Source organism: Thunnus thynnus, chromosome 9, assembly GCF_963924715.1.
Source record: "Thunnus thynnus chromosome 9, fThuThy2.1, whole genome shotgun sequence".
NCBI lineage: Eukaryota > Metazoa > Chordata > Actinopteri > Scombriformes > Scombridae > Thunnus > Thunnus thynnus.
Genome location: NC_089525.1, coordinates 18,106,517 through 18,132,997, shown reverse-complemented (window position 1 = coordinate 18,132,997; position 26,481 = coordinate 18,106,517). Strand labels below are relative to the sequence as shown.

The window sequence follows — 26,481 nt, the reverse complement described above, 5'->3', positions numbered from 1 at the left end:
GAGAGGGGTGAGAGCAGAGAGATTAGGATGGGTAATCCTGGCAGGTCTAAAAGCTGAGCTTTTAAAATTTGGGTTAATACGCCCAAACCTTTGTTTTGTCCTCGTGTTCCCTGTAATGATGTGTGTGTGTTTGTGTGGGAAATACGGGCATGAAGAGAAACATCTGAGGTTCCTTTATTCATCCATCCATCCATCCATCCTTCCATCCATCCTTAATGTCAGTGAAGATCAAAAGCAAAGCTGTCTATCTCCCTTGTTTTACAATATTCTTTCCATGGATGGCTATATACACACTTTATCTGTGTCATTGTCTTTCTCTTTGTGACTGAATCTATCCATCTCACCTCTGTCTGAGACCCAATCATCCATCTCTCACTCAAGCACGCAAACCCAGTGCAATTAGTTGTTTTGGAGAAAAACAACTGGCCCACATTTTTAATTGAGCGCCACACACAGAAGCGTGACGAACAGCTGATTAGCAAACAGCAATAGCATGACCTGAATCATTAAGTGCAATGAGCTCACTCAGCGACATTTATAAAAATAAAATACTTTGACCTAATGCCTCCTTAAAAAACAGCGACTTTTTGTTTTAATATGAAGAAAAATTACCTGCTTTTATTTATGACATTAGTATCTTTACTGATAACAGGCGAGGCTATTCCCAAAGAGACTGACAGACTTTATCAGCTACTACATTACATCAACAGGTTGAGCTGAGACAGCTGAGATTTAGTCACTGACAGAAAGAGTGCATGAAGTATTTATCATGGCAATTTTCTATCAGTGGGCAAATCCATCAGCTGCATAAATGCAGGGAAATCTCTGTTTAAGTTATTAAAATGCAGCCTCTCCTCCTGCTGCCTGTGTCACTGGCTTTTGTGTTTGGGTGTGATTATTTATCAGTCTGGTTTATAGTAACCCTGACACTGCTACGGTTTGTAGAGATTAAAGACAGAATTTAATAAAATAGTGGCTTGTAAGAAGGATTAGAATGATATTTCACTCCCCCGATACACTTCTTCAAAAATAAAAACAGTAAGAAAACACTCCGTCTCTGACAGGTGTGTTTATCTGCTATAGAGGAGTGACAGTGTCAGATTACACCTATTTTATTACACTTGATTACCCAAAAAAGAAAAAAACAAAACAAAAACAAAACATATATAGAACAATATTTAAAAAGGAAGGAAAAAAGTCACCACTTTTCCAACTTAAGTAAAGTGGTGATGAGTAGCAGCAGGCAGCTCTGACCTGTTGTAAAGGAGGATGTCAGGGGTCCAGATCTGGTCTGAAGGGAATCGGAGGTTCTGGACGCCGGGGTATTTTTCTGGATTCCAGCTCAGGTAGATGTCTGTCCAATACTGAGACAGAGAGAAATTTTCATAAGAGACTTTCAGATGATGTTCCTTTTTTTTTTATTTATTCATTTTTTTTTTTTTTACATGTATGCAATAACTCTTAAACTCTTCAACTCTGAAAAATCCCTTAATTTCTAACGGCTACTTGAACTAATCTAATTAAATTTTACAAGGAAAAGGCAGATGAAATGAGAAGGGTCATATCTTGGAAATGAAAATAGAGTAAGTGATCAAGGAAAGAAAGAAAAGTGAATTCTTCGAAAACATGTTTCTAACCATGACAGGTATACTACAAGGCTTAAAACGTAGCAGCCTCTGACCAGCTTTCTGCAGTTATAAAACAGCTACATTCAATGTGAAACAGCTACTGTGGATCTCATGCACACATACTCTACTTTCAGATCTGCTTTGACTAACAGATCCTCATGTATAGCTTTCTGTTGAACTCTGGATAGCAGCACTGTATATAACCAATAACCACCAGTACAACTAGCTAGAGATGGTTCTTCTCTCTGCTTCTTGTAATCTACTTGTTCAAGCTACCACGACTTCTCAGCATCAAGTTGAGATTTCAGTTGCACTTAACAGTAAGCACTGCGCAAATTGTGTCCTATTTGAAAAACCTATAACTGATGCACAGATTATTTTGGCTCGAGGCTATGAATCTATCTGTAGAAGTTTTGGCCCGTTGGCATTAACAATCAAGTTGACTTCCACTTAAATATGCTGCTTAAATATGCTGCACTGTTCCTCCCTCCCTCTTCATTATTCTCCTCCTCTCCTTCTGCTTGACAGTCTGCCTAAAGTGAAGCTTTCTTGAGTATGCTGATGCCAGCGTTGAACATGCTCACACAAATGCATTCTCTCTCTATTTCTCTCACACACATATGCACATGGATGGATGGATGGACGGATATTGCTTTTAGACTGTGAGCAAGTACAAATAATTAATCCAGGAAATAAACAGTGTCTCTGGATGTGTTTTGTTAAAATTGTATCTAATGTAGTTGTACTAGTAATGAGAGACACACTCACAGAAGATAATTGGATAATAAAATCAATGAATATAATTTAAAAACATTAAATTGGTGATAATGAGCTGCCACTCACCAGCTGCAGCCAGGCGTTGGTCATGAGCACTTGGTTCTTCTCATCCTGAGGACAGAAAAAGATGAGAAAGAGAGGAGGAAAAAAGAGAATAAGTTTTTCTTTTATAGAAGAGAGGACAACCAGGCCAATCCATATTTAATATAGTTTAATATAGTGGAAAGGGCTTTGTCATCAGCAAGTCAGTGCAGTTGTTTTGCATATCCAAAAAAGAACAAACCAGGCTATTTAAAACTGTGTAAAAACTGGTTTTATGTAACCAAATGTAGCTCTGTTGAACAGTTTCACAGTGGAGCCATCTTACAAATTACAGCCCTTTTAAGGCAACTTAAAATACAAAAGTCCTAGTGGGTTTACACTGTGGTAATGAACTTTAAAATGTCATGGTGTCTCTACCAAAAAAACATCAGATGAATAAAATAATATTCACAGACAAAAATACAATTACAAAAGTAACGCTCTGACTTTTTCTTTTCTAAACTCACAGATTAAGTTTTCATTAAGGTGTACGTTATCATTTAAACACAGTCTGGAAATTTTAGTGAATGTTGTCATCACTGTATCAATTTAGGAGCACTACTGCAAACAGCCTACTGATCATATACAGACCTTAATTATCCATAAATGAGGAGTAATCCAGAGCATTAAAAATATCAAAAGCAATCAAATTTCATATAAACAACATATAAACATAAACATGTTTTCAACATGTTTTTCAAAATGGACTCAAAGCTACTTTATATAAGATTTGGGAAATTACAGTATGTTGCTCATTTTCTTAAAGCTTAAAGCTTAAAGAAATTAGCATTTTTGCAAGCATCAGAATTTTATCTCTCAGTTCAGAATAAAAAAAGTGTGAAGATGAATACCTACATGGATTCTTAAGAGAAACAGAAAGGCTGCATGAGATCAAAAAGGTTTCCTATTTCAAAGCATTGGATCGGTTTATCCGCTGTACATCCATCTTTTGTTCCTCCTCTATAAGTCCTTTTTTCTGAGTTTGGAGTTGGAAATGTGACACATATGGAAACCACTTTAATAATGTCTTTTCTGAAAGCAGATGACCCAGATGATGGTGCAAAAGTCACAGCTGAAGGTAATGATTGGAATGCGTGTCTCCTCAAGGATTTCAAATCCCCCAGTGGTTTGCGTGTGTGTGTGTGTGTTTGCAATTTTTTGAAATGACAAAAATAGTACTGTGGGTCGTGTAAAATTTATTACTTGAAAATATTAACTTTACCTCACTATTCAAGGTCAGAATACTAGAACGCCTGAAGCATTCTGCTGATGGTGAACATACACACAATATACACACTGACACAGACTTCACTTTCTTTAATCCACTTGAAGTAAAATATTTATTGTCCATCACTCTACTATCAAAAGGCCAAGCTTGTAACTCTTATACAGGCAGGAGTGTTCATCCACATTTCCAGGAACACTTATTTGACAGTATACATGGGCAATGAAAAGCCTATCAATGCAGAAAAACTGATCCTGGGTGGATTCCACCCATAAAAAAGGAAACTAAAACCTTGTGTTCTCTACAATCACAGTGAACCATCTGCAAACACTTCTTTACTTTTATATTTCTGTTAGATAAATGTGTGCATGTGTGCTTCTTTTCTTTTCTATGTGTCTCTGTATGAAGGATTTTACCTATACTGACCTAAAAACATGTGAACACCAGCCAGTCAACACTGTTTTCTTTAAAGCTGATGAATAAATAAGATGAACGAACCATCGGTGCTCCCATGACATCTGTACATTAAAAGTCCAGCGTACATGTTAATTTTGAGCAGATGGGATGAAAGATGTTTCAAGTGAATTGAAAGGTGTGATTTTTACCTTGTCATGTTACAGAAACAGTTCATATAAACTATTATAAACATCTGAATGGCTGGTTTGACTGCAGCTGAAGTATCTCACTCAAAGCGTCCGTGAAAGTAAAAAACATATTTTACCAACCAGTTGAAGGATTTGCTGGCCTCTGACCTGAATTGATTTCTAGGTCATGGGTTGAAGGACAGAGGAAGGGATGGTAATTTTCATAAACTGGGAATGTGTCAAGGTGTCAAACTCAGGTAGACACATGCACTGTCAGGACAGTGAGGAGCAGAGGTTGACATCTCTGATCTACAGTTTAAACAACATGTGAAAATGTGGATGGGAAAAGTAAATAATCAGTGCTAAGTGAAAGAAGACTTGGAATCGCTGCAGAAAAGCAACCATTCTCAGCCAGATTTCCCTGGATTAATATAGATTTAAAAGTGTTAATAGAGAAATCAGACATACAAGATTTCAGTTTAGTTATGATTTTAGTCTGCAAGAGAGCATTAAAGAGATAAAGTTAAACAGTGTATGAAGATCTCAAAGTCCCCAGTGTGCTTGTGTGTGTGGCAAAAATTATCATGTGTCCCAGTCCAGAGGGTCTTTATGTAATAGAAGTCAGACAGCAGAAGTGCATTATTTCCACCAAAATGTTACTGTTTCATAAGCACAGACTGTCCACTGAATGTGTCACGTATTCCATGAATGCTCACAGCTTCAAACATACACTCATCCGAATAAAACACATTCACAGAAACTATTTGTTATATTAGTTTGTCACCTAACAAAACATACTGTATATCCAACCTTTTTACATATCACAATGTAATTTGATTTAAAAACATTTAAATATTTTTTTTAGTTTTTCATTTTCAAACATTTCAATCTCTTTTTCTGGGACTTCTTTACTAAAGAGTTGTCCGCCATACATCATCATTCAGTGACAATGGAATGTTTTTTCATCGATCCAATGCATTACTGTGATGCTGACCCTTACTTGCGATGATTGTGTTTATGGCTTTTTTCCTGTTGCCATCATATAGAGTCCATCAGCTAAATAACTAAAATGTAAATTATGCAATAGTCGGAAGCACACTTGAGGTTTCCATTAAACAACACATGCCCACCATAACACAAACCACATAACCTGCCACCTATGTACACTTTCCACCGCCCAATACTCTGTCACACACACACAAGTTGTCCTAGGTCACTTATGGAGACATTACATAGACTTACATTCATTTCCTGGAGATTTACCCTAACCATAACCACTGACCCAAACATAAGTATTTTAACAACTTGGGACACGGCTTTTGTTGTTTTGTTGTTCCAGTTGGACAGGCCGTCCCCAATCAACTGGTCTTTAGTCAGAAATCTGTCCCCAAAAGTAGCCTATGACAGACCTACACACACACACACACACACACACACACACACACACACACACACACACACACACACAGGTTTACTTAAGTCACTTTTGGGTTATTTACATAGACTTACATTCATTTCCTGGAGACTTACCCTTACCCTAACCACAACTACGACTTGCCTAGACCTAACTCTAACCCTAACCTTAACCATTTACCCAAAAATCAGCATTTTACCAGTTGGGGACACAGCTTTTGCCTCAATTGCACAACCTGTCCCCAATCAACTGCTCTTATGTCTGGTGTATGTCCCTGAAAGTCATACACAGATGCACACACACACACACACACACACACACGTTATTAATACCAACAAATACTGTTGTCCTCACCACATCTATGATCTGCAGCAGTGTGAGGCCTAGCTCCACCAGGATGGCGGCTGAGTCATTGACGACAGGTCTCTCCAGTCGGTTGTAATTAGCCAGAAGCTCTTTGTACAGCCTCCTCTGGTGTTCACCCTGCAGGGACCCTGGGAGAACAAAAGAAACAAGAGGAAAAGTGGTTTGTGTGGTGATTATTTGGAATAAAAAGCACCATATTCACTAAAAAATGTTCAAAAAAACCTCTGTGGAAGTGTGGATCTTTAGCAACATGATAACAAGTAGTTGTAAACTTGTCTCTGGATTGTTTTTGGCATCCCTGTAAATGTCTTCTTTGAACTTTCTCCAGTTAACCACTGACTGCTGGTTGATTTTGGTCAGTGGGAAGCCAGAGAGCTTTGGTGTGGAATTTATGACATATGATAACACCTAAGCCAGCTCCATTTGATGACGAATACTGTGTGAAGAGGTTGAATGCAAAGATAAAGCTAGTTAGTGGATCTTTGACTTCAGATTATTTTGTCACAGATAAGCACCAGCAGTTACCACATATTTCAGAGTTGAAAGGCCAGCCCTCCAGTCACTACAGTCAGTCTGGGAAGGTCACTTCTTGATTTACAGACACAATGTGCGTAGTCTTTCTCTTTCCATTTTTAAACAATAAATCTAGTGTTGAAATAATTATGTTCAGGAGCAGATTTTTTTTTAAATGCTATCAGTGTTTTGGCTTAGGCTATCTTTTTTTTGCAAACTGTACCTTGGCACATATTCTTGTGGACTGAGGCTGAAATCTAATCCAGAAAGTAGCTTTAATAGTCTACTTAACCTTGTAACCTTGCTTTGCTTGCACCAGCCTGCGGCCAGATTATAATTTGCCTAGTGGTCTTTCAAATATATATTGCACCTATTTGCTCTAATGGTCCCTGATTCATACAGTAAATTCTTTAAACTGACCTTTGGTGTGAACAATGCAAAAGAGGGAAGTCAGTTGCAGAGCTGACGATTTTGACACATGTGCTGAAATCTGCATACATCCATAGACTGAAGCATGCACACACACACACACACACAAACGCAGAGTGGCAGAAGTAAGCTTGTGTGGTCTATGGTGCAGGGTGATTAGGATGATGTGTTTGTTGGCCTGACTCTCATCACCATTATTGATCCTCTCCACCTCACCTTCCACAGACATCAAGTACTTTCCATTTGTCCCAAAATAAAGACACACACACACACACACACACACACACACACACACACATACAAACACAAACAAACACAAAAGACATTTTATTGACATTTAGAAATAAAATAAACACAGTGCACTAAAGAAAAGTTTCTCTCTTACAAGTTATTTAGTCTCATATTCAGCCTTAAAGACACTTTTTGGGGGGGCGGGGACACTGAGACCCAAGTGCATTATTTCTGGTGTAGTTTCCTTTTCCCCTTTTTCAACTTTTCCAAAAATATTCAAGAAAATGGTGTCAGTGTCTTCAAATAAGACTGCACCACAAACAACAGCAATTAAAGAAAAATATGTCCCAGGATTTTGTTTTCCAGCACTAATGACAAAGACCTTATTTATTTCTGAGAAGCAAAAGAGAGCATATTCTTTAAAAGCATAAATTCATGACATGATCTTGGGTTCATTGGAACTAAGATGGGAATCTGCAACATTCACATATTAGTTAGCTCAATAGTTTGTACTCGTAATATGGACAATGTTCACACTGCAGGCAGAGGCCCAAATCTAAATTTTCCCTTCATATGTGACACATTTGTTTCTTTATGAGCAGATCAAATTACACATGAATCTGTCTCATGATATCCAGCTTTGACTTCCTGGATCCATGTGATGACAAAAAAAAAAAACATAATACACACACACTCTCATAAAAAGCATATAGATTCGGAAGAGCATTCACATAACATTTTCCATGTACACAGATATATGATAAACAGACACAAAGAAATGTAGCTGATAACAGGCACACATAAAAAACATGATACAATAATACACTCTCTAACATATTGAATGAGCACAACCTGTCATTGATATGCAGACACAGTGCTCAGCAGGTCACCCCATGACCAGACAGTATAATCACTCCTCATACAGTACAAGTACACTTGGACACGGTGTGAGAAAGCGAAGGGCAAAAGTGAAATATGAAAACAGACAGAGAGAAAAATAAGATGCAGTGTGGGTGAGAAATAAGGAGAGAGGATTAAAGAGAAGTAGGGAAAGAGCTCTACAGCCCTGTAAAGCTGTGAAGGGGAGTGGAGTGTGCCTTTGGCCCAGCATGGTGCTGATTGGCCCATTAAGGCTGTAATGAGGAGAGTTATGGCAGGACTGAGCCTGAGGTCAGAGAGAGAGGAGCTACGAGAAGCTGCCCAGCGCAGCAGAATCCCTTTCACTGCTCCTAAGGAGTCACCCCAATCTTGATTAATACATGATCAGACTTTATTCATTCCTTTCCGTGCAGCCATCTATCCAGGTCCCACTTCCTCATGTGGAAGTTTGACTATGTTATGTCTATAAACATATTTGAATTGACACCCAGGCAAGTGATCTAATAGCTGTTTTGCTCATGGGCTCTGCACAGACAAAAACACAATCTCAATAAATCAATACACAGCACAGAAAAGTCATAAATCTGTGCATCTATGCACAACAAATATAGCATACACATGTGCATGCACACACACAAATTTGAATACAGCCTCAACTACAGCTGCTTTACCATGTATTCCATCCTATGTGTTTGTGATTTATCACTGTGATGTGTGAACTGAGGTCCAAAGAAACATAACTAAACTAATAAAGTCAGTGACGAAGAACTGAATTCTCTGTTGAAGCTTGTCTCATAAAATCATGTTCGGAAGGAATTAAATAATCAAATAAAATAAGCCACTGTGCCAACTTTAATTCACAAACAGTGTGCAGCGTACACCAGGGATGAAGGGATAGATCCATGCCTTTCTTTTTTTAATCATCTCACTAATGAAGCTGATATGAGAAGCTGGCAAGAAGACATCATTTTCCAAACGCAGCGAGAAGCCTCATCAAACAAACTCCAGCAGAGGGAGGGAATGAGAGCGGGGGAGTGGGACAATTTGTCGCTAGTTCAGCACCCTCTCTGTTTATCTCCCTGTTCTCCACCTTTGTCCTTTTGTTTAAAGAGCATGACAGAAAACCCTCTGGAGAAGTGTTCCTCAATGGGGAGGAAAGAAAGTCAATTGTAAAGAAAACTTTTAACAGCCTTATGTTAATCAAATATATCTTTTGATTTAGATGGATTTAGGCCAATAACAAACTATAGCACAGTGCTGTAATTCTTTTCAAGCTGTCTTGTTTAAGTACCTAAACATATGTGACACAAAACATTGATGAGAAGTTAAACAACTGTTATGGAGCAAATGCAACTAATGTAAGCACTATTACTAATTATTTCTTAATAATCTTCTTTATTACCCTCTTCCACCCTTTACTGGTACCACCTATGTGTTTATGTACATTAAGCAAATTGACTGGATAGAAATGTAGGATTGTGGTCCATCTTGCGCCTTTATCTTGTCCCACAGTTATTACTAAACCTAAAGCCATTTCATGACAGCTTTGCCTGTCAAACACAAGCAAAATAAATACCATGGCTTAACAGAAGATGAACAGAAGATGAAGAAAAATATACAATATGTATCATATTAAAAAGTACTTTTGAGAGTTATGTTTAAAAAAGCAATTTGTTTTTGCATTTGTCCTCTGACCCAGTTGCCTTTTTGACACTAAACTAAATCACTGTTTCTTTCGTCATTAGATGTCACTTTATTATAGCTGCACTGACCTTTAATGTCTTTTATACACACACACAAACACACATAACCTGCACTATTAACCTTACTTCCCTGCTAAAGAGAAGAAAGATGAGTGTCATCATTAGTATATCTGTGTTTAGAAGTGTGTGTGTGTGTGTGTGTTAAACTCAGACATGCTAACAATAAGCAACTAAAGCTGATCAATACTCCTTCACCATGTGGGTCATTACAGGAAATGTCAGGGGTCACCAGTGTGCCCTGTTCAGGTCTATGAGAAGGTCATTCATTAGTGGAATTATCTACATGATCAATTATCAGTAAAACATACAACAGAGAATATGTCCATTATTTATAAATATCTCAATATGTAAAGGTCAAACATTTTATATGTATTGTCATTGGAGGAAGAGGAAACATTCATCTTAGTTCAGGGCAGCAAACTCAGACGTCTAGCCTGGTGATGTCATCTGAGAATAAATTCCTGCCCCCTTTAATGAGGTCACAAATGTGCCCTTTGAACACAACCCATAGTCCAATCCTAAACAGCAGATAAGTGTAACTTATTTTTGTTACTGTGGATTATGAAGTTGCTACAAAAAATCAGAGTGCTTAGTCGTTCTGTCCCGGTTAACAGCTAACTGTACTTGTCAGTACAGTATGAGTGAAAGACACCTTTGAAAGAAATGGTCAGGATTTGTAGAAGCCTGTCTTACTTCAATCAGAGACAGTAACGTCAAGGAATTGATTATTTATAGCAAATGGCTACACAGTTACAGTTGTGTGTGTGTGTGTGTGTGTTCAAAGCCTGTGTAGACTGATGTGTGTATGTTATCCAGCACACTGAGGTTGCCCCTGAGCTCCAGCGTGTCTGCGTATAGAATTAGTTCAAGTTTAATAAGCAGAACCAAACTGCTTCTGGGCACCTCAAGACCCCAAGGGTATCAGCGCCCAGGGGGAGCTTTTATTTCAGCTCGGCAGCACCCCGCAAAATATTAATGCATTTCACATATTCACAAGGTCTCCTCTGAGACCAAGCCAATTTTCTTTGTGCATGCGTTTCCTCGACATCTATATTTATTAGAAGAATATTGGACATGAGAGCTTTCTAGGAGATTATTGAAGGTGAATCAAGAGGAAATGAAAATGTGAGACATGTAGAGATGTAAATTTGGTCTGTATATCTTTATGCACTATGCTTTATGCCCTGTGGTTGTGTGATAATCTGTCCAAGAATGTGTCACTTTGCCTTTCAATCAGTCTGAGAGCCGTTCCAGCCCCTAATGTTAAATTTTAAAGATGTTCAAACACTAAAATAACACCCACAACATAAATTATGTTGCAAAGTGGAAGGAGATATATCAGGCGCCCTTGGTTTCATTTTCCCCATAGAAAATTTTATGTGACTCACAGTTGGAGCACTTGGATTGGCATTAAAACTGAATTTAATCATCAGTGCAATAAAGGAACAGCCAGTTCTGGTTCTTAATGTCTAATGTAAATACCTGTGTGCATAAAAACTCCCATGGTACAATTCAGGAAAAAACATCCAATCACTGAGCTTGAAATTTGTGACAGGCACTGCTAATGGTGGACAGAAACTAAAGGTTATGCTATTGAGAAAACAGGCACTACAGTTTGCAGCTTAAATCAATTTACTTGTGGATTCTAGGTCAATTTTCGGTTAATTCAGCAACTTTGTCCTCAAATGTTCTGCTCAGCATGCTTTGTTCTCAAATCATTCTATGACAAAGCGTTTAATTCGCTAATGCTCTGATTCACATCTCTGACTGGCTTCTTCTTCATAGCAGCGGCAGCACAAGCTCATGTGTATTGTAGTATTTTGACCCGACTGCCATGCTGAAATGACATAATAACATGATTTCCCAGAAATTAAGATGAAATAATTAGTTCTGGTGGTCATGACGTAAAGCTATATGATCATTACATTATCTGGAAGACTATCATATTTCTTTGTTAAGCAAAAATGAGGAAAACTATTTAAAACGGGAAAAGGAGGAAGGACATTTCCAGACCAAGCAGCCTCTCCCACTTTGCTACCCTGAGTCAGGATGGGACTGTTGTAGCCATGAATCTACAAATAAAGCATAATTTGTTTTATTTATACTTGTTCATACTTCTTTATTTTTTAGTCTTAAACTCATGCTTGTAAACTTAGTTTGGAATTTTTTAACTCAGCCTGCTAGTATAATTTTCAAGTTTCTACATTTACTTTGTAACTTGAAACTTCCATTTTGCCATGATAGACATGAAGGTCTTTCAAACTTAACTTTGCAGAGTTTGCAAGTTTGTACATTTAGTTCTGTGTTTGCATGTTTAACTTTACATGCTCTGAGGCAACTATTTCAACTCAACCCAATGTGTATCCCCAACACATTTGATAGCTTAAGTATCCTTAACTTTCTGTTTGCTGCAGGCGAGAGTGAACCCGAAGAGACAGAGAGGCCTTGATGTATAAACTCGCAAAACAGAATTTACAAGCACTGACCCAAATGTTAATGCTTGTAAACATAAGGGCTTTTTTACATTTAATATTTGATACCGGACTTACAATTATGTATAATTCAATGCTTATAACATTTTGTAATTCTGTTAGAGTTTCTTATAGAGTTGAGGCTCTAATAAGTAAAGATAGAAGATCAGTGCTGGGAAGTTCAAGTGTTTGAGTTGTCTCAGTACACTCCAGTACAGACGTCTAAATGTACCAAGTATTTAGCGTACTGTCAAGTTTTCTAGTATTGGGTGTTGCTCAACTCTCGGACCACTATAATGCAGGACACTCTAACCAGAGGTGTATCAAGTGGTAGCAAATACATTTATGCTTCATTGTCCTCCCATAATATTAGGCTGCATGCTAAATACAGCTGATAATTTTTTTTTACATCAGTTCTTTTTTTACTTAACTTACAGTGATAATTGTGGTGATGCTACATGTGTATGATTCTTACAGTAAATAAAGAAAAATACAGACTTGTATTTGTACCATGACAAAATAAGAAATTATATGGAGAAAATAAAGACATTTCAATCAAAATGCAAAACAATTATTAACAGCCACTAAAGTAGTCTAACTATTTGATTGATTTGATAATAAATCATTGGGACAGTGTGCAGTTTTAAACATTAAAGCATCGGAGCCCCCCACAATCAAAACATACAACAGCACAACAACAAACAATACAAAGCAAAAAAAACAACAACAAAAACACACGGAACACACCATACAAAATACAAAGTTACACACAACAGCACATCACATACACCCACAATGTCAATTGGAAATTAATAATGTAAACTAGACTCTGTATCAACTAAACTGCAGCAGAGAGTATCTCAAAAAGTCTGCAAGCAGTGAAGTATCCACAGGTTAATAAGCACTGTGGCCCTGTTCACACCTGGCATTAAATGCATCTTAGGTGATCCAATCACAAGTGGACAGCTCTAAGTACAGGTGTGAATGCACCCAAGACACATTGAGGACGCACTGAGATCTGATCGCTCAGACCAAATTTGGAGGTGGTCTGGGCCACATATGGCCACATCCTATTAGCAGTGTATATGCAAATGTGTCCTGGGCCACACCGCCTACTCAACTGATGTCCTATGCATGAGAAGTTTTAAAAGAAGAAGAAGTATTAAAGTATAAAAGAAGAAGAAGAAGTCTCAACAACAGACAAAATGGATTCTCGTGGATGGAGTACACACAAAACATGCTGTCTGATTTCCATTTGGGCCAAAGAGTTTTGATTCTTCCTGCACGCAAAAGTCTTTAAAAACTTCCTCTTTTTTTAATTTCTGGCAGACTAGGCACAGGAGGTGCCAGTTAAAAACAACAACACATTTGGTCTTTGCAAACAGAAATGGGAAATGATGTAGGCGTTTATTTCCATATAGGATGGGGAAGTGAGATCCAATCACAAATGGTCACTGAAGACGCATGTGGAGACGCATGTTAGAGCCAGGTGTGAACAGGGCCTGAGTCATCTCTCTCCAGGCTAACAGGCTAACAAACTGTCTGACAAATTAACAAACAAATATAGAATCTGGCGAGCCTCGGGTGGTGTTCGGTATTCTTCAGTATACGGGCAGTAGATTAGCTACAGGATGTGTCGAGGGCAGCAAGTCTGTATGAGAGCTGGTATCAGTATCAGCAGCCGAGTTGAGTCTGGTACACAGGTTTTAAGTATTGAACTGTCTCAGCACAGCAGTCAACTTGAGTTGAGTTGAGTTTGCGGGTTTTCAGTACTGAGCGGTCTCAGCACAGCAGCAAGGCGAACGCATTCAGCTACAGCAATACTCGAGGGACAAAACGTGTCAGTCAGTTACCACTTGCACTGCTTAAAGCATGCTAAATGTTGTCACACAGTACTCAAGTAAGTTTTTAACACAATTTAAGGTTGTAATGCTTTCATTTTTATCGCTGGCACCTAGGCTGGTGACATATAAAGCAGTATATACAGAAAGTATTCAGGAGAAAGCGAGGGCTCTTGTATATGAGTATATGGCTACGTCCCAGAGGCAATACATACCAGTACAGACCCAATACATATTGAACCCACAAATGAGTCATCACTTTGAGTTTGTTCGTTCATTTTATACCAGCACTAATCTCAATTCCTCACACCGTCTGTATAAAAGCTCCAATTTTTGCAAACTCCCCATTCTGCTGCACCTTTTCTGTTCCTCTCTATTCTGTATGTGCCTCTCTTCCTCTATGAATGCTTTATCCCTTTACAAGCCTTTCCAAATCTTGTGATATCCCCTCTTTTGATCTCCCTCTATATATATACCTATCTCTTGTTACCTCTAGTCCTCCCTTTCAGTCTTTTAGTCTACCTCGAATTTGCTTGTTTTTTTCTTCTGTCGACATTTTTATTTTTATTTGTAATGAATGAGTGAATTCTAGAGTGGATTAGAATGCGTTCTAGATTAGTTTGTGAGGAAATAAACAAAAAGCCAGAAAAACATGATCAGTACGGTCTCCAATTGGTTGGGGTCATCTACAAATGAATGGAGGGAATTTAGTAAAATGTCACTTTGGGTAGAGGGCAGTTGTGGCCAAATATAGCAGTAGAAGGTGAATTATGTGCCACATTGTGATCTGTAAAGTCAAAAATATAGGTCTTTGTTTGGGGTTGCATCTGAAAGTAGAAGAACTGTGCACACAGGCACTTTATTATTCTCTCTCTCTCTATCTCTCTCTCTCTTTCTCTGTCACACACTCTCACAAACACATTAACATATACTGAGAAAGACAGCTAGGTGAATCTGTCCCATCTGAATATTTTTTACTGGGTCAATGTGTTCAGATGAGGCCTCCAAACACACTCATCAGACACAGGCTATCCAAACACAGACGGCCTGAGGGACCCATTCTCCCTCTCTCTTTCTCTCACACACACCATCTCATAAACACACACCCAAACACAGAAACAAACAGGAATGCTATTTTAGGCAGAGTACTAAATGACCACCTCTTACATCAGGGTGTTTTAGTGCCCCTGATGAGACTAAATCCATCCAGACTGAGCCGCTGTCCAACACACATGCAGACACATATGATGCAGAGGAATGATCATGGTTTTGTTTCTCAGTCTCTTTCTGCCAAGGTAAATTAAGTACGATGATTTGAGGAAATAATGTCAACAAATCTCTGAAATAACTGATTGAATAATCCTCTCAAATTCAACCAAAGCTAATATGAGGCTTCAGCAGTCTAAGTTAGACAAATCAAGTGCATATTTTCTTATCTTTTATTATGAGATTCCATCTTTGTGTTACTATCCCTCCATTGCACCTTAGAAAAGAAACATAATTATTGTTTAATGAAGAAGATGGCACTGACTGGATCTTTTTCTTGTTTTAACAACATATAGAATTTTATTACCAGCTCATGTTGAAAAACCCAAGTTTTTTTTTAATGAGATACTTTCATTTTGTAAAACAAAAAGATAGTTTTATGACAAGATAAAGTGATGTTGTTATTACATGAATAATTTCTTGTAAAAACAGAATCATCTGGTATCTACTACTAATAATATAATATAATAATAATAGAATAATATTTACATAACACAAAAAGTATCTTGTTATAACATGCAAAGTGTCATTAAAATGAGAAACTGAGCAAATAGTTTTTGTCATGGTGGCAGCAATGAACTGCTGTAGTTGGGGCTAAAAATGTTTGGTTGATTGACAGGTGTCTCATCCTATTACTATTATTTGGTGGCTCCTTACTCCAACTTTCTAAACATACCTTCAGAAATCTAAGGGCCGCATCAAAGATGCTACGTCCATGTTTTGGTACAACTGAATTGTCTTTGTCACTTGGTAGATAGACCCTGTAGACAGGTTTAACATGGGGCCTCTAGCTTGGGCCTCTGAGGTTCACATTAATGTAACATGAATCCTGATGAATGTGGTGAGAAAAAAAGATTAGCAAGGTTAGTGGCTTGAAGAAAAGACACACCATTTAATTAATTTAATTTCAGTTTGGCATGACATTAATTTACATGCTGACAGCAAGTTACTATTGAGACAAATCCACTCCTCAATTAGTGGTAGTGTATCTTATTTCATATGATAAACATGCCTGCTAAACCTCAAAAACTGGTGCCATACTTGTGAAAAGCCAAATCTATTATTTGGTCTGGAACATAAAAGGGCTCTGATCCCAGAATGCTCTGGGACAGTGGAACCAGTTATGAATCTGGACGGATAAGAGCGTTGCACAAAGAAACTGCTGACAGCCTGCCACTCCCTGAGGCCCCAAAGATTTGACACCATGACAAATGCTACACATCTACAGCCATTCTGATGCAAATATTGTGTGTTAGTTTACGTGCTAGTGTGTGGAGAAACAGAAATAAGTAGTACTACACATACACCATCTAATGGTGACATTGAAAGACTGATATGACTGAGGCCAAGCTCCTACAAGTACATTTTTGTACTAATAAACATGCTGGAATAGTTAAGGGAGTTATGCAGTTCATTTGCAAATACCCATGATACACTTTTGTTTCAAAAACAGTTAGAAAAAAAGCAAGACATCATGCATGAGACAGAGAGAGAGAGAGAAACAGAGTGGGTGCATGAGAAAACAATACTAACCTGAAACTGAAAGCTATGACTATCATTTAATTGGTCTTTCTGACTAAATTAGAAATATCAACAGAAACACTCAGGTACATCACATACTAAAGACAGACACTGCTGAAGTTTGCAATGAGTCTTACAAATATCAAGCATGCAGCACAAATTGGACTTCCACGGTAGCAGTGTGGACGACCTCACATGAATGTATGAAACCATCTAACCTGACGCACCAGATGGTTTGTTACACAGAACCATATGAGAAGTCGTCCTTGTTAACTTTTTGGAAAGGGCAGGCACTTTCAAAAAATACTTGGCAGGTGAATGGATGAACCATCTGTCTATCACCGTCTATAGAGACAGAGTGCAACTTGTCATGCTCTGGAAACCACACCCACCGGAGGGGAAAACAACTGGCGCAGTAATATGCAACGAAGGGCCGAAACGCTAATAAAATGCCTGTAGCTAATTAAAAACATTAGATTTCAGCATGTCAAAGGATTATTTTAACACCATATGTCTACCAGAGAGGAAAAGATAGTTAATAGCATAAGCTGAAACCTGTCACATTGTATATGCTAAGATGTAATACATGAATGCCACTTTTGAATGACACTTTTCACAGCTGATATGGTGAGTACCGTTTGTAAACATAGGCGGAGAAATTACACACATAGACATGCAATGATTTCCAATTCAGGCTCCTTTTATAGGTAGCATTTTAGCTGAATACGGGTTAGCTACTAGTGATTTAAATGTCTATTACAAAGACTGCACATCTTTCAATGAAACAACTGTTCTATTTTTACATTTACACTTTTGTCTTCTTCAGTTTTTTGGTTCAGAAGCTTATAAAAACTCTCTCTTTAGCCTGTTGGTAGTGCATCCCACCACATAGCAGCTTTCAGACATTTTTCTGTTGTTTGCTTGCAGACAGAAATGACAAGGAGGCACCTTCACTCAATACAAAGTCAGTGGAGAGTAATGAATTGTTTTCCCCTCCGGGGTGGGTGGAACATAACTGCACTCTGTCTCTATCACAGTCTTACCTTGCGAGGCAGCTGGATTCATGACGCTGATTGGTCTGAACAACCAGTGGTTGAGACACAAGAGCATAACTTGAAGCCTGACAAGATGGATTCTCACGTGATGTTGTGATCTTGAGAGTCCAGCTGCCTTGCAAGGTAATGTGCCATCAAGACCCTGCCAAATGTGTACTCTGACAATTTCACTTCTCAAACCTGTAAATGGATGCCAGCCATAACAGAGGCCATCTATCTCTCCTTTAGATTATGACCAGGACCTTGACAACTGTCATTTAACTGTCTGTAAGGAAAGCCCCCAAGGTGAAGAAATAATGAGACCCTGACACTATAATGTCTGGTGCGCTGCAACAAAGTGTGTGTCTATGTCTGTGTGCATTGTCTTGTATTCATGCTTGTGAGGAACACAGGTCCTTCAACAGACAGGAGACTAAAGAGGATCCTTGTTTTGGCTCCTCTGTTGTTGTGTTTGGATTTGTACTGTATTCATGTGTGTTAAACCCACACACTGTTCTGCCTCTAAAACTCACCAAGTGTGCATTGATCTACTTTGGCAATGGTGTAGCACCTCATTATTTCACTATCAATCATTTGGTAGGAGAATAAGTGAGTCAGGGGAGGTCAGCAGTGAAGCATCCCAGCTGTTCAGCAGCTTTAAACCTATACCCAGGTGGCTAGCCTATTACCTAACCTGTTTAAAAACAAAGACAGAGATACAGGTTGATAACAGGAGGCACAAAACAAAGGAGACAGAAGAAAAGTAAAAAGAAGACAGAAAGGAAAAGAAAGAGAATTTGAGTCAGATGAAGATGACAATGGAGGGCAGCTATGTGAGAACATCCAGAGAATCCAAGGGTCCTTAAAAATCTTGAATAATTCTATAAAAAATACATATACTATCTTTTATCATGTTACACAGGTTTGTAATTGCGCTTACTTTTGATGCAACAAAGTTTTACATCTTGTGAGATTTCCTTGAAGAAGGGTTGTGAAGGCAAAACAAGTGCTGTGACCTATTGTATGTTCATTAAATGATGAAAATGAGACTAGCTGTAGTGTCCGTTTTTTGTTGTTGTTTTTTTTTTCAGGATTAAGGACAGGATTCATATATCAGATACACTGTGCACTGTGTCTTTAAATATTTAATTATTCTGGAGCCTTTAATTATTTATTTATTTATTTTTCATTTGCTATGTTAATGCTGTGTTGCTATATCTTCCATCCAATTTCACTTGACAAGACAAAAGTTGTAAGGATTCAAATTAGGGCATCCTAAACCTGCAGAAACTAAAATAGACAAAAAGACAAGAGAAGGGCAGCATGTCAATTGCAAAGCAGTAATGTATAAAATCCATAATGATGAGGGTAACAGGGGGTGTCAAGGAGACAGGAGGGAGAGTGAAACAGAGACAGATGAGAGACAAGAAAGAAGACCACAGGGATGAATTAACACTGAAAAAGATCAATTTTACATGAGGGACTTCAAAAGCAACGCTACCCTTTACACTTCCTATACCTTACTAGAGATGTTCATCATTTCTTTGTGCAAGTCTGAGTCTCTGTGTATGGGTTTCCATGTGGATGTACATGTGCTCATTACCATTTCGTGTGTGTGTGTGTGTGTGTGTGTGTGTGTGTGTGAACACTGATGCTTAAAGCGACTGACGAGCCATTGCCTCAACCATTAACACATCATCTCCAGCAACATGTGACGGGCTACAGTGGCAAGCAGGGATCAGAGCGTATGGTGTTGTGTGTTAATGGAGTTTTGGACGGATGGATTCATATAGGAGAGATTTATAATCTATGGTCGACGGCTCAAAGCAAGCCCTAAAACCACTGGATGTTTAATCCTAATCCAGGGGCTAAGACCTCTGCAACACTGAGTGCGTAGCTACATCCATACTTCTCCACCATGTTGAAGACAACCTCCTGCAAAATTCTGTATATATTTCTACAACTAAAACTGCTCAAAGAAAGCTCCTATATGTTTGAAATGATGTTATTACATCTGGTAGACTCTGTTATGAAAAGAGGAACATTTTTAAAGAGTCTGCACGAAAAAAATAACAAAGGTTTCAAAACTTTTATATGTTAGTTTACGGCAACTATATAGTTCCATTGTTTTTTACTTTCGAGGTTACATGAAGGCAGCACAAACTTCATTTTAGTGTTGTCAGTGAATGAACAGCAGCACTTAAACCACCTTAACACATGATTGAAATTCTGAACGAGGCATAAAAAGTCTAATTTACATGAACTCCATGATTAAAGAGCATGGAGTCCACGAACGTGTTAAGTCTTGCTGACCATGGAAAAAATAAGAGACAGACGGCCTGAGAAAGAGTCTGCAAGAGATGAAGACATAGAGTGAAAGAGATAGTGGAAGACACGAGGGGAGAGATGAGGCACTGAATTGAAATGAAGCAGATGTTAGTACAGCATCTGCGCTAGGCAACTTCACTCGTACCAGTGTCTGATCCTGAGTGAGCGTCAGGGGGAAAAGAAATCATGTGAGGGGTATCATATTGTATTTTTGGTGGGTATGCCTGAACAAGAGGCTGTTCAAATCTACAATTGCAGATGTTAAGGATTTAGTAGTCTATCTCTCTCAATCATCTGTCTACACATTATGTCTTGCTGTGTGGAGCACAACTTGTCACAAAATCATGTTTCCATTTCAAGGAAGCTAAATTGTCCTGTCTCTCCTCGTTGGGCTTTTGTCTTGTGTTTCCCCTTAAGCTGCTTATCAATAGCAGAATGAATATTCACATAGGACTACAAGCGGCTAGCTGGTTCTTTAATCCCCATGCCCCAATCCTCATGAGCATGCCTACTCTCCTTCAAACAGTCAAACGTGACACAACATGACACTGAATAATGAGGAGATCCATAAACATTCATCTATTCTTCCACGTGTAGAAAAAACAAACTGTAGGGGGTACCTATCTATCTATCTATCTATCTATTTATCTATCTATCTATCTATTTATATATCTATTTATTGCTATTGTTTCATTTGTTGTCATTTTCACATATGTATCTATAAATTTCAGCCTCAAGATTAGAAAAATTGCAGCAAATTCTTTTAAATGGTTAATTTCCAAATACCAACACATTCTCACCTTGCTGGCAGATTTTTATCAGTTCTTTGGGGAAAAAAAATACATTTTTGTCAGTTTTCTCAGTGCTAACTCACATGGTTTGTTGAGATTTATATACAGTACTGTGTGTCTTTTGCAGTGGCCTCACAACTTTGACAGTAGACAAGACAGCAATGTTGTCCCACCATGTGACTGCACTGTCCATGAAAGACATAAGAGGCCTCCTGTCATGGTTTAGCATGTAATCCATCCTCTTTATCTCTCCCTTCAGTCTTTGTTTCAGTCATTAAAGCCATTTCTCCTCCCCCCTCTGTCCCCACAAGAGGACAAATGACTGGATCAGTATGGAGAGGTGAGGAAAGTGGAAGGTGGACGGTTTGCCTTCAGTGGACATACTTACATACTGTAGGCACACACACACACACAAACACACAGAATTTACACATATCTTAAGCAAAGCCGCTGTGTCATAAACTGTTAAGTAAACAACGCAGATGTTACAGATGATGATGCTGATGATGCTGATGATGATGATGATGGGATGGGGCTTAGGAGAGAATTAGAGTTATGCATGCACATCTCATTGCACACGAATGAGCAAACATTAAAGTGCACACTCTTATCATACACTCACACACACATAAATACACGCACACCTGCAGCGTTTAAAAATACCTCCTGAGAAATTCTCAAATGATAAAAAAGTGTTGTTGACCAAACTGTTGGAAAGTGCAGAAAACATTCAGGGTGCAGAGAGAAGCGGGAAAAACTAATTCACAGTGTCAGTTATTATTCAATAGAGTATTTGGGACAACTTAAAATGATTCAGACCTTAGGCTGTTATTATGTGGGCTTCATTCTCACAATTAAATATTAAAATGTGAGCATCCCACCGTGAAAACCATGAAAGTCTATTTTGTTAATTATGATATGAGAAAAACAAAGCTGCATGAATTTGCCACCAAAACAATTTAGGTTTAAATCTTTAAAATTAAATCCTTTCATTTGTAATAGTTTTTAATCCTAGAGAAATGCTTTCTAAAAACCACATCATGGGTTATTAGTGCGAATTAGTACGAATATGAATGTTACCACACAACAGATGAAGGCCAGTTCACTCCTGAATATCCAAATTACATCTAAACCCGTACGCGGACATTAGTTATCTTCCATTAAGAAAGTGCCTAAAAACAAAACAAAGGAGAAAACTTAAGTATACGCGGACCTCCAGAGCGACTTTGTCCAAAACATACCTCTGAAAAGGATGGCTGTCCACATGTAAAATCCAAACGAACATGGTCCCCAAAACTTGTGGCACCGCATCCTGGCACCGCTCAGACTCCGCCGGCGCCACCGGCAGCGGGCTCTCAGTGTCGACTAGACCGGGGTTCTGCTCCGGCTTGGCGGTGGTATGAACATGAGGCTGGAAGGAGACAGAGTGTGTGAGATACTAAAAAAGACTGACAGACCTGAATGAGTGTGGAGTTCAGATCGGCGCGTTCACGCTGCTTCAGAATCACATTCCCACACACACACACAAACAGACAGCGCTGCACGGGAGCGCGCGTCCGAGCTGGAGTTGGCCAGAACAAGATGAATATTTCACAGTTCATCCCCAAGCCATCATAATGACGACAATAAAGTTTATGTAGGCTAATATTCTATGGTCGATGTTGTCGATGTTTTCACGGTGTTTATGTTTAGTTCACTATGGTTCACTAAAATTTATAGATAGGTTACATAGGCTATTTAAACGTGTAACAACTTACTTTAGTGTCTAATTGAGCTCGACTCACTTCAAACTTCAGTTGTTTTGACTCTCCTGTTCTCACCTGTGTCCTCGCGATGTTCACCTGTATTTAAGTTGGGGGCACGCAGCAGGGCTACCGTGTGACGTAAACAGAGAGGGTGTGTCGTAATGCTGCGCCATCTGTCTGGAGCCAAACTGACTTTGTTTAGCTGTTGACAAAGTACATTTAACCTTTTACTGGCAATGAATTTATCATTGAAAATAAAGGTTTATTATTAGTATTATACAAATATTTTGGCATGTAGGTCTTGTGCCCCAGTCAATTATGTCACAACAAGGGTTAAGTCTTTAAAGTCCTCCTCCACTCAAAATTTTGTTGTTTGTTTTGTTGCTACACTTTGGTATTTGACCTCCTTTCTAGGTAAACTTTTGAAATGAACAACATTCGCATAGAATCTGGATTTTTAACAGTGTAGTTTAACTTTTCTTCTGGAAAAAAACAGACACAAATTATTAGTCAAAGCAGAGTAGATTTATGTGTCTTAAACATGTCTGGAGGATGATCCATGGAAAACAGCATGTTACAAAACTTACAAAACAGCTTGTAAGTTTCATGCCAAACAGAGCAGTGCAGCAGTTTTCTACCTTATGTGACTTGTTGTTGACTTACCTCTTAACAATACCTTGAGCATTTTAAAATCACTGTAAGCTTATTTCTTAAGGCTGCTCTAATCAATATTTTTTAAAACAACAAAGTTAGAGACTAGCTAGTGAACAAAATGGATCATCATGTGGAGAAAGAGACGACTCCAAATGCATGCTAATGTTTTTTTGTGTCTGCTGAAAGTGTAAATAATCAACTGCTGGCCAACACCTTTGCCATATCAACTTTATGAATTGATAATATGTCAATGTTGTGTTTACAACTTGTTGTAACTTAACCCTAACACATGTAAACACATTTCCTCAAGTGACCAAAAATCAATGAATATTGAATATTGAATCATTTGTTTGTCTCAGTGCTGAACAGGACTAGGCCTGAAACACAGACTCATACAGTTGGCACAGATCACCACACAACCCTCCTTCTCCCACAGCTGTAGACTATCTTTTATGGATGTGATGTGTGTCACACTGCAATTTCCCACTTCCCGGTGATACAAAGAGGTTCATCAACTGCATTTTTGTCATATTTGTCTCCTTTTTGTGCCAGACTGGCTCATAATCAAATGACCTATTTATCCCAGTCCATAAATAATTTCAGTCGGAAATGGGATCCGACAGGCGATGAGGGGGAACACTGCACATTTCTCCAAATGTTCTCACTGCATGGCTCCCTTTCTCTCTCTCTCTCCTCCTCTCAATGGAACAGGGGCGTATCATCTAAGAAGCAGTCTTGTGCCAGTAGTATTAGACCATTCCTGCTATTTTTCATACCCCACATGTCTCCGTCTCGTGGAGACCCATCAGAGGAAATTCATGCTGTTAGATGTGATTTTGTACAGAATCCAATATCTGTCTGTACTGTAGGTGGGCCAACAGCCACAGTGGGCACAGCAAAACCTCTGATCACCACCTTCATCCTTGTACTTGCTCTCACAGGGCAGACCTTCAGTCAGAGAAAAGGCAGTGGCATAAAACCAATCCTCATTTAGAGACCTCATTCTGGTTACTATATTGAGCAAACTGTGAACTAAAAGCTGAAAGTTTTGTGACGGTAATATCTACAAATCACTACTGAGCTGTCCGTTGTGCTGAAAGCAGCATTGATACAAGGATGTCAACAGGTATGAAAGAAATTATACTAGGAAGATGACAAACGTAATTTATTTTGTCCAACTTGACAAATTCACATGACATACCCAACACATGATATGCAAAAGTTTTAAACTGATGTGGAAATCAAACATCTGTACAAGGCAATCGTCTTCTAACTGTTGTCAGACTGGCATCAGACTTATAAACTTTGACCCATCTGATTTAGGAGCTTGTAGTTAGAAGTGTCAGATTTGTTTTGGCATGAAACAAAATGACATGTCTAATAAGAATACAGAGAAGACAAAAAATTTCAATCAATTTCAAAACTGACGAAAAGGCTTTGAACTACAAAAGCAACAAGTATTTGTCTGACAGCATGAAATATAAAGAGCTGCTGTCATTGAAGATGGGTCTCATTTGTAGGCACATAGTATCGCATTAGAGAGAATGACTTGAAACTTCTCTATCAATATTAATATTTTTGGTATGCATTCACAAACACATTTTGAGTGAGTATTTATGTAGTGAGTCTATAAATCTGGTGCATGGTAAATATATTTTTTCTCCCTATGTGTTACCTCCTCCTACATTCTCTACATTATTTTGCCCCTTGGGGGAAGTGGTTGCAAACACTAACACGCTAGAGAAAAAGTGCACAAACACACACTGTATACACACACACAACAAAGCCCCATCCCTTTCCTCATCCCTCCTCCTTCAATATCTCTGCTGAGATACTGAAATGAATCTAATTAACTTAAATCTAAGCCCTTCATTCTTTTTGAAACAAATGACAATTATCAGGTAAAATAACAGAGCAAGAAGATGTCTCAGCAGTAGCATAGATGCTTGGCACCCACAGGACCTGTGCAGGTGCCAGCCAAACTGTGTTGTCTAAATATCAAAAATCAGTGAAAGAATATGATAAGTCCTCCTGTCCTTGTGAATCTGAACACACTGAGCTGTTGAGATTTGCTGATTTTGAACCTCTCAATATTGAGGTGGAGCCTGTATCTCTCCAACTTTCTCTGATTAAGGACAGTGATGGAATCTGCATCATGGTTTGGCATTTTTAAACGCACTGATCCACTTACTGTACTTGAGGTGAACAATAGCAGAGAGGCAAGACTAATCGCAGAGAATGGTGCAAAGACCAGAGGGGGCTGTTACAGTAATTCTCTATCTTTTATAAATGAGGACTGTTCTGCTAATGGACTTAAATGTTGTGGAGTTATCATTCCATCCTTTCGTCCTCTTTCTCTCTGTGTGTCTCCTTGTCTATCTCGCCCCTTTTGTCCTCTTCTACTTAAATCAAAATGGCCACATTCCTCTTATGTTAATCAACGCTTTTAAAATGACAAAAGCGTGAATGATTTTTTTTAGTATACGTTGTTAAACATCCATCTCACGTTCCTTCCAAGTTTCTAAATTAAATATGTGAAATATTCGCCAGTCCCAGCAGGGTGCATATGTGAGCATATGTGTGTGTGTGTGTGTGATAGAATGGGGTCAGATGAGTTTTAGTTTTTGTCTGAGTCGCTACCTTTGATGTGTGGAAGACGCAAAGCTTTTGCTGTGGCAGAGAGCACACAGGTCCCAGAGCTACCCAAGGTGTGTGTGTGTGTGTGTGTGTTTACATGCGTGCATATGTGTGTGTATGTGTGTGTGTTTTTAATCTTGATGTGCATTTGTGTGTATGTGTGTAAGTGTGCATATTACGTGTCTGTGTCTGCAGTTGTGCATACATTTCCTTATTTGTGCACATGTCACACGATTGGGGAAAATGATTGAATGAGCAACAAGGAACTCAATAAGGAAGTTTGAATAAATATACAGTGGTTGA

The 26,481-nt window shown here is 38.5% G+C and overlaps 1 protein-coding gene across 1 annotated transcript in view; it reads right to left on the bottom strand.

Annotated features, from left to right (window-relative positions):
* The window catches only part of LOC137189498 (neuronal acetylcholine receptor subunit alpha-7-like), a 38,599-nt gene extending 15,945 nt beyond the window's left edge, over positions 1-22,654 (bottom strand). Inside the window, exons 1-4 of the mRNA XM_067599400.1 lie at positions 22,384-22,654; positions 6,064-6,203; positions 2,472-2,516; positions 1,255-1,364 (exon numbers count right to left, since the gene is read on the bottom strand). Of these exons, the coding sequence (XP_067455501.1) occupies positions 1,255-1,364; positions 2,472-2,516; positions 6,064-6,203; positions 22,384-22,453 (365 nt within the window). The 5' untranslated portion in view covers positions 22,454-22,654. The remainder of the gene's footprint in view (positions 1-1,254; positions 1,365-2,471; positions 2,517-6,063; positions 6,204-22,383) is intronic.
* Between the last annotated feature and the right edge of the window lie 3,827 nt (positions 22,655-26,481).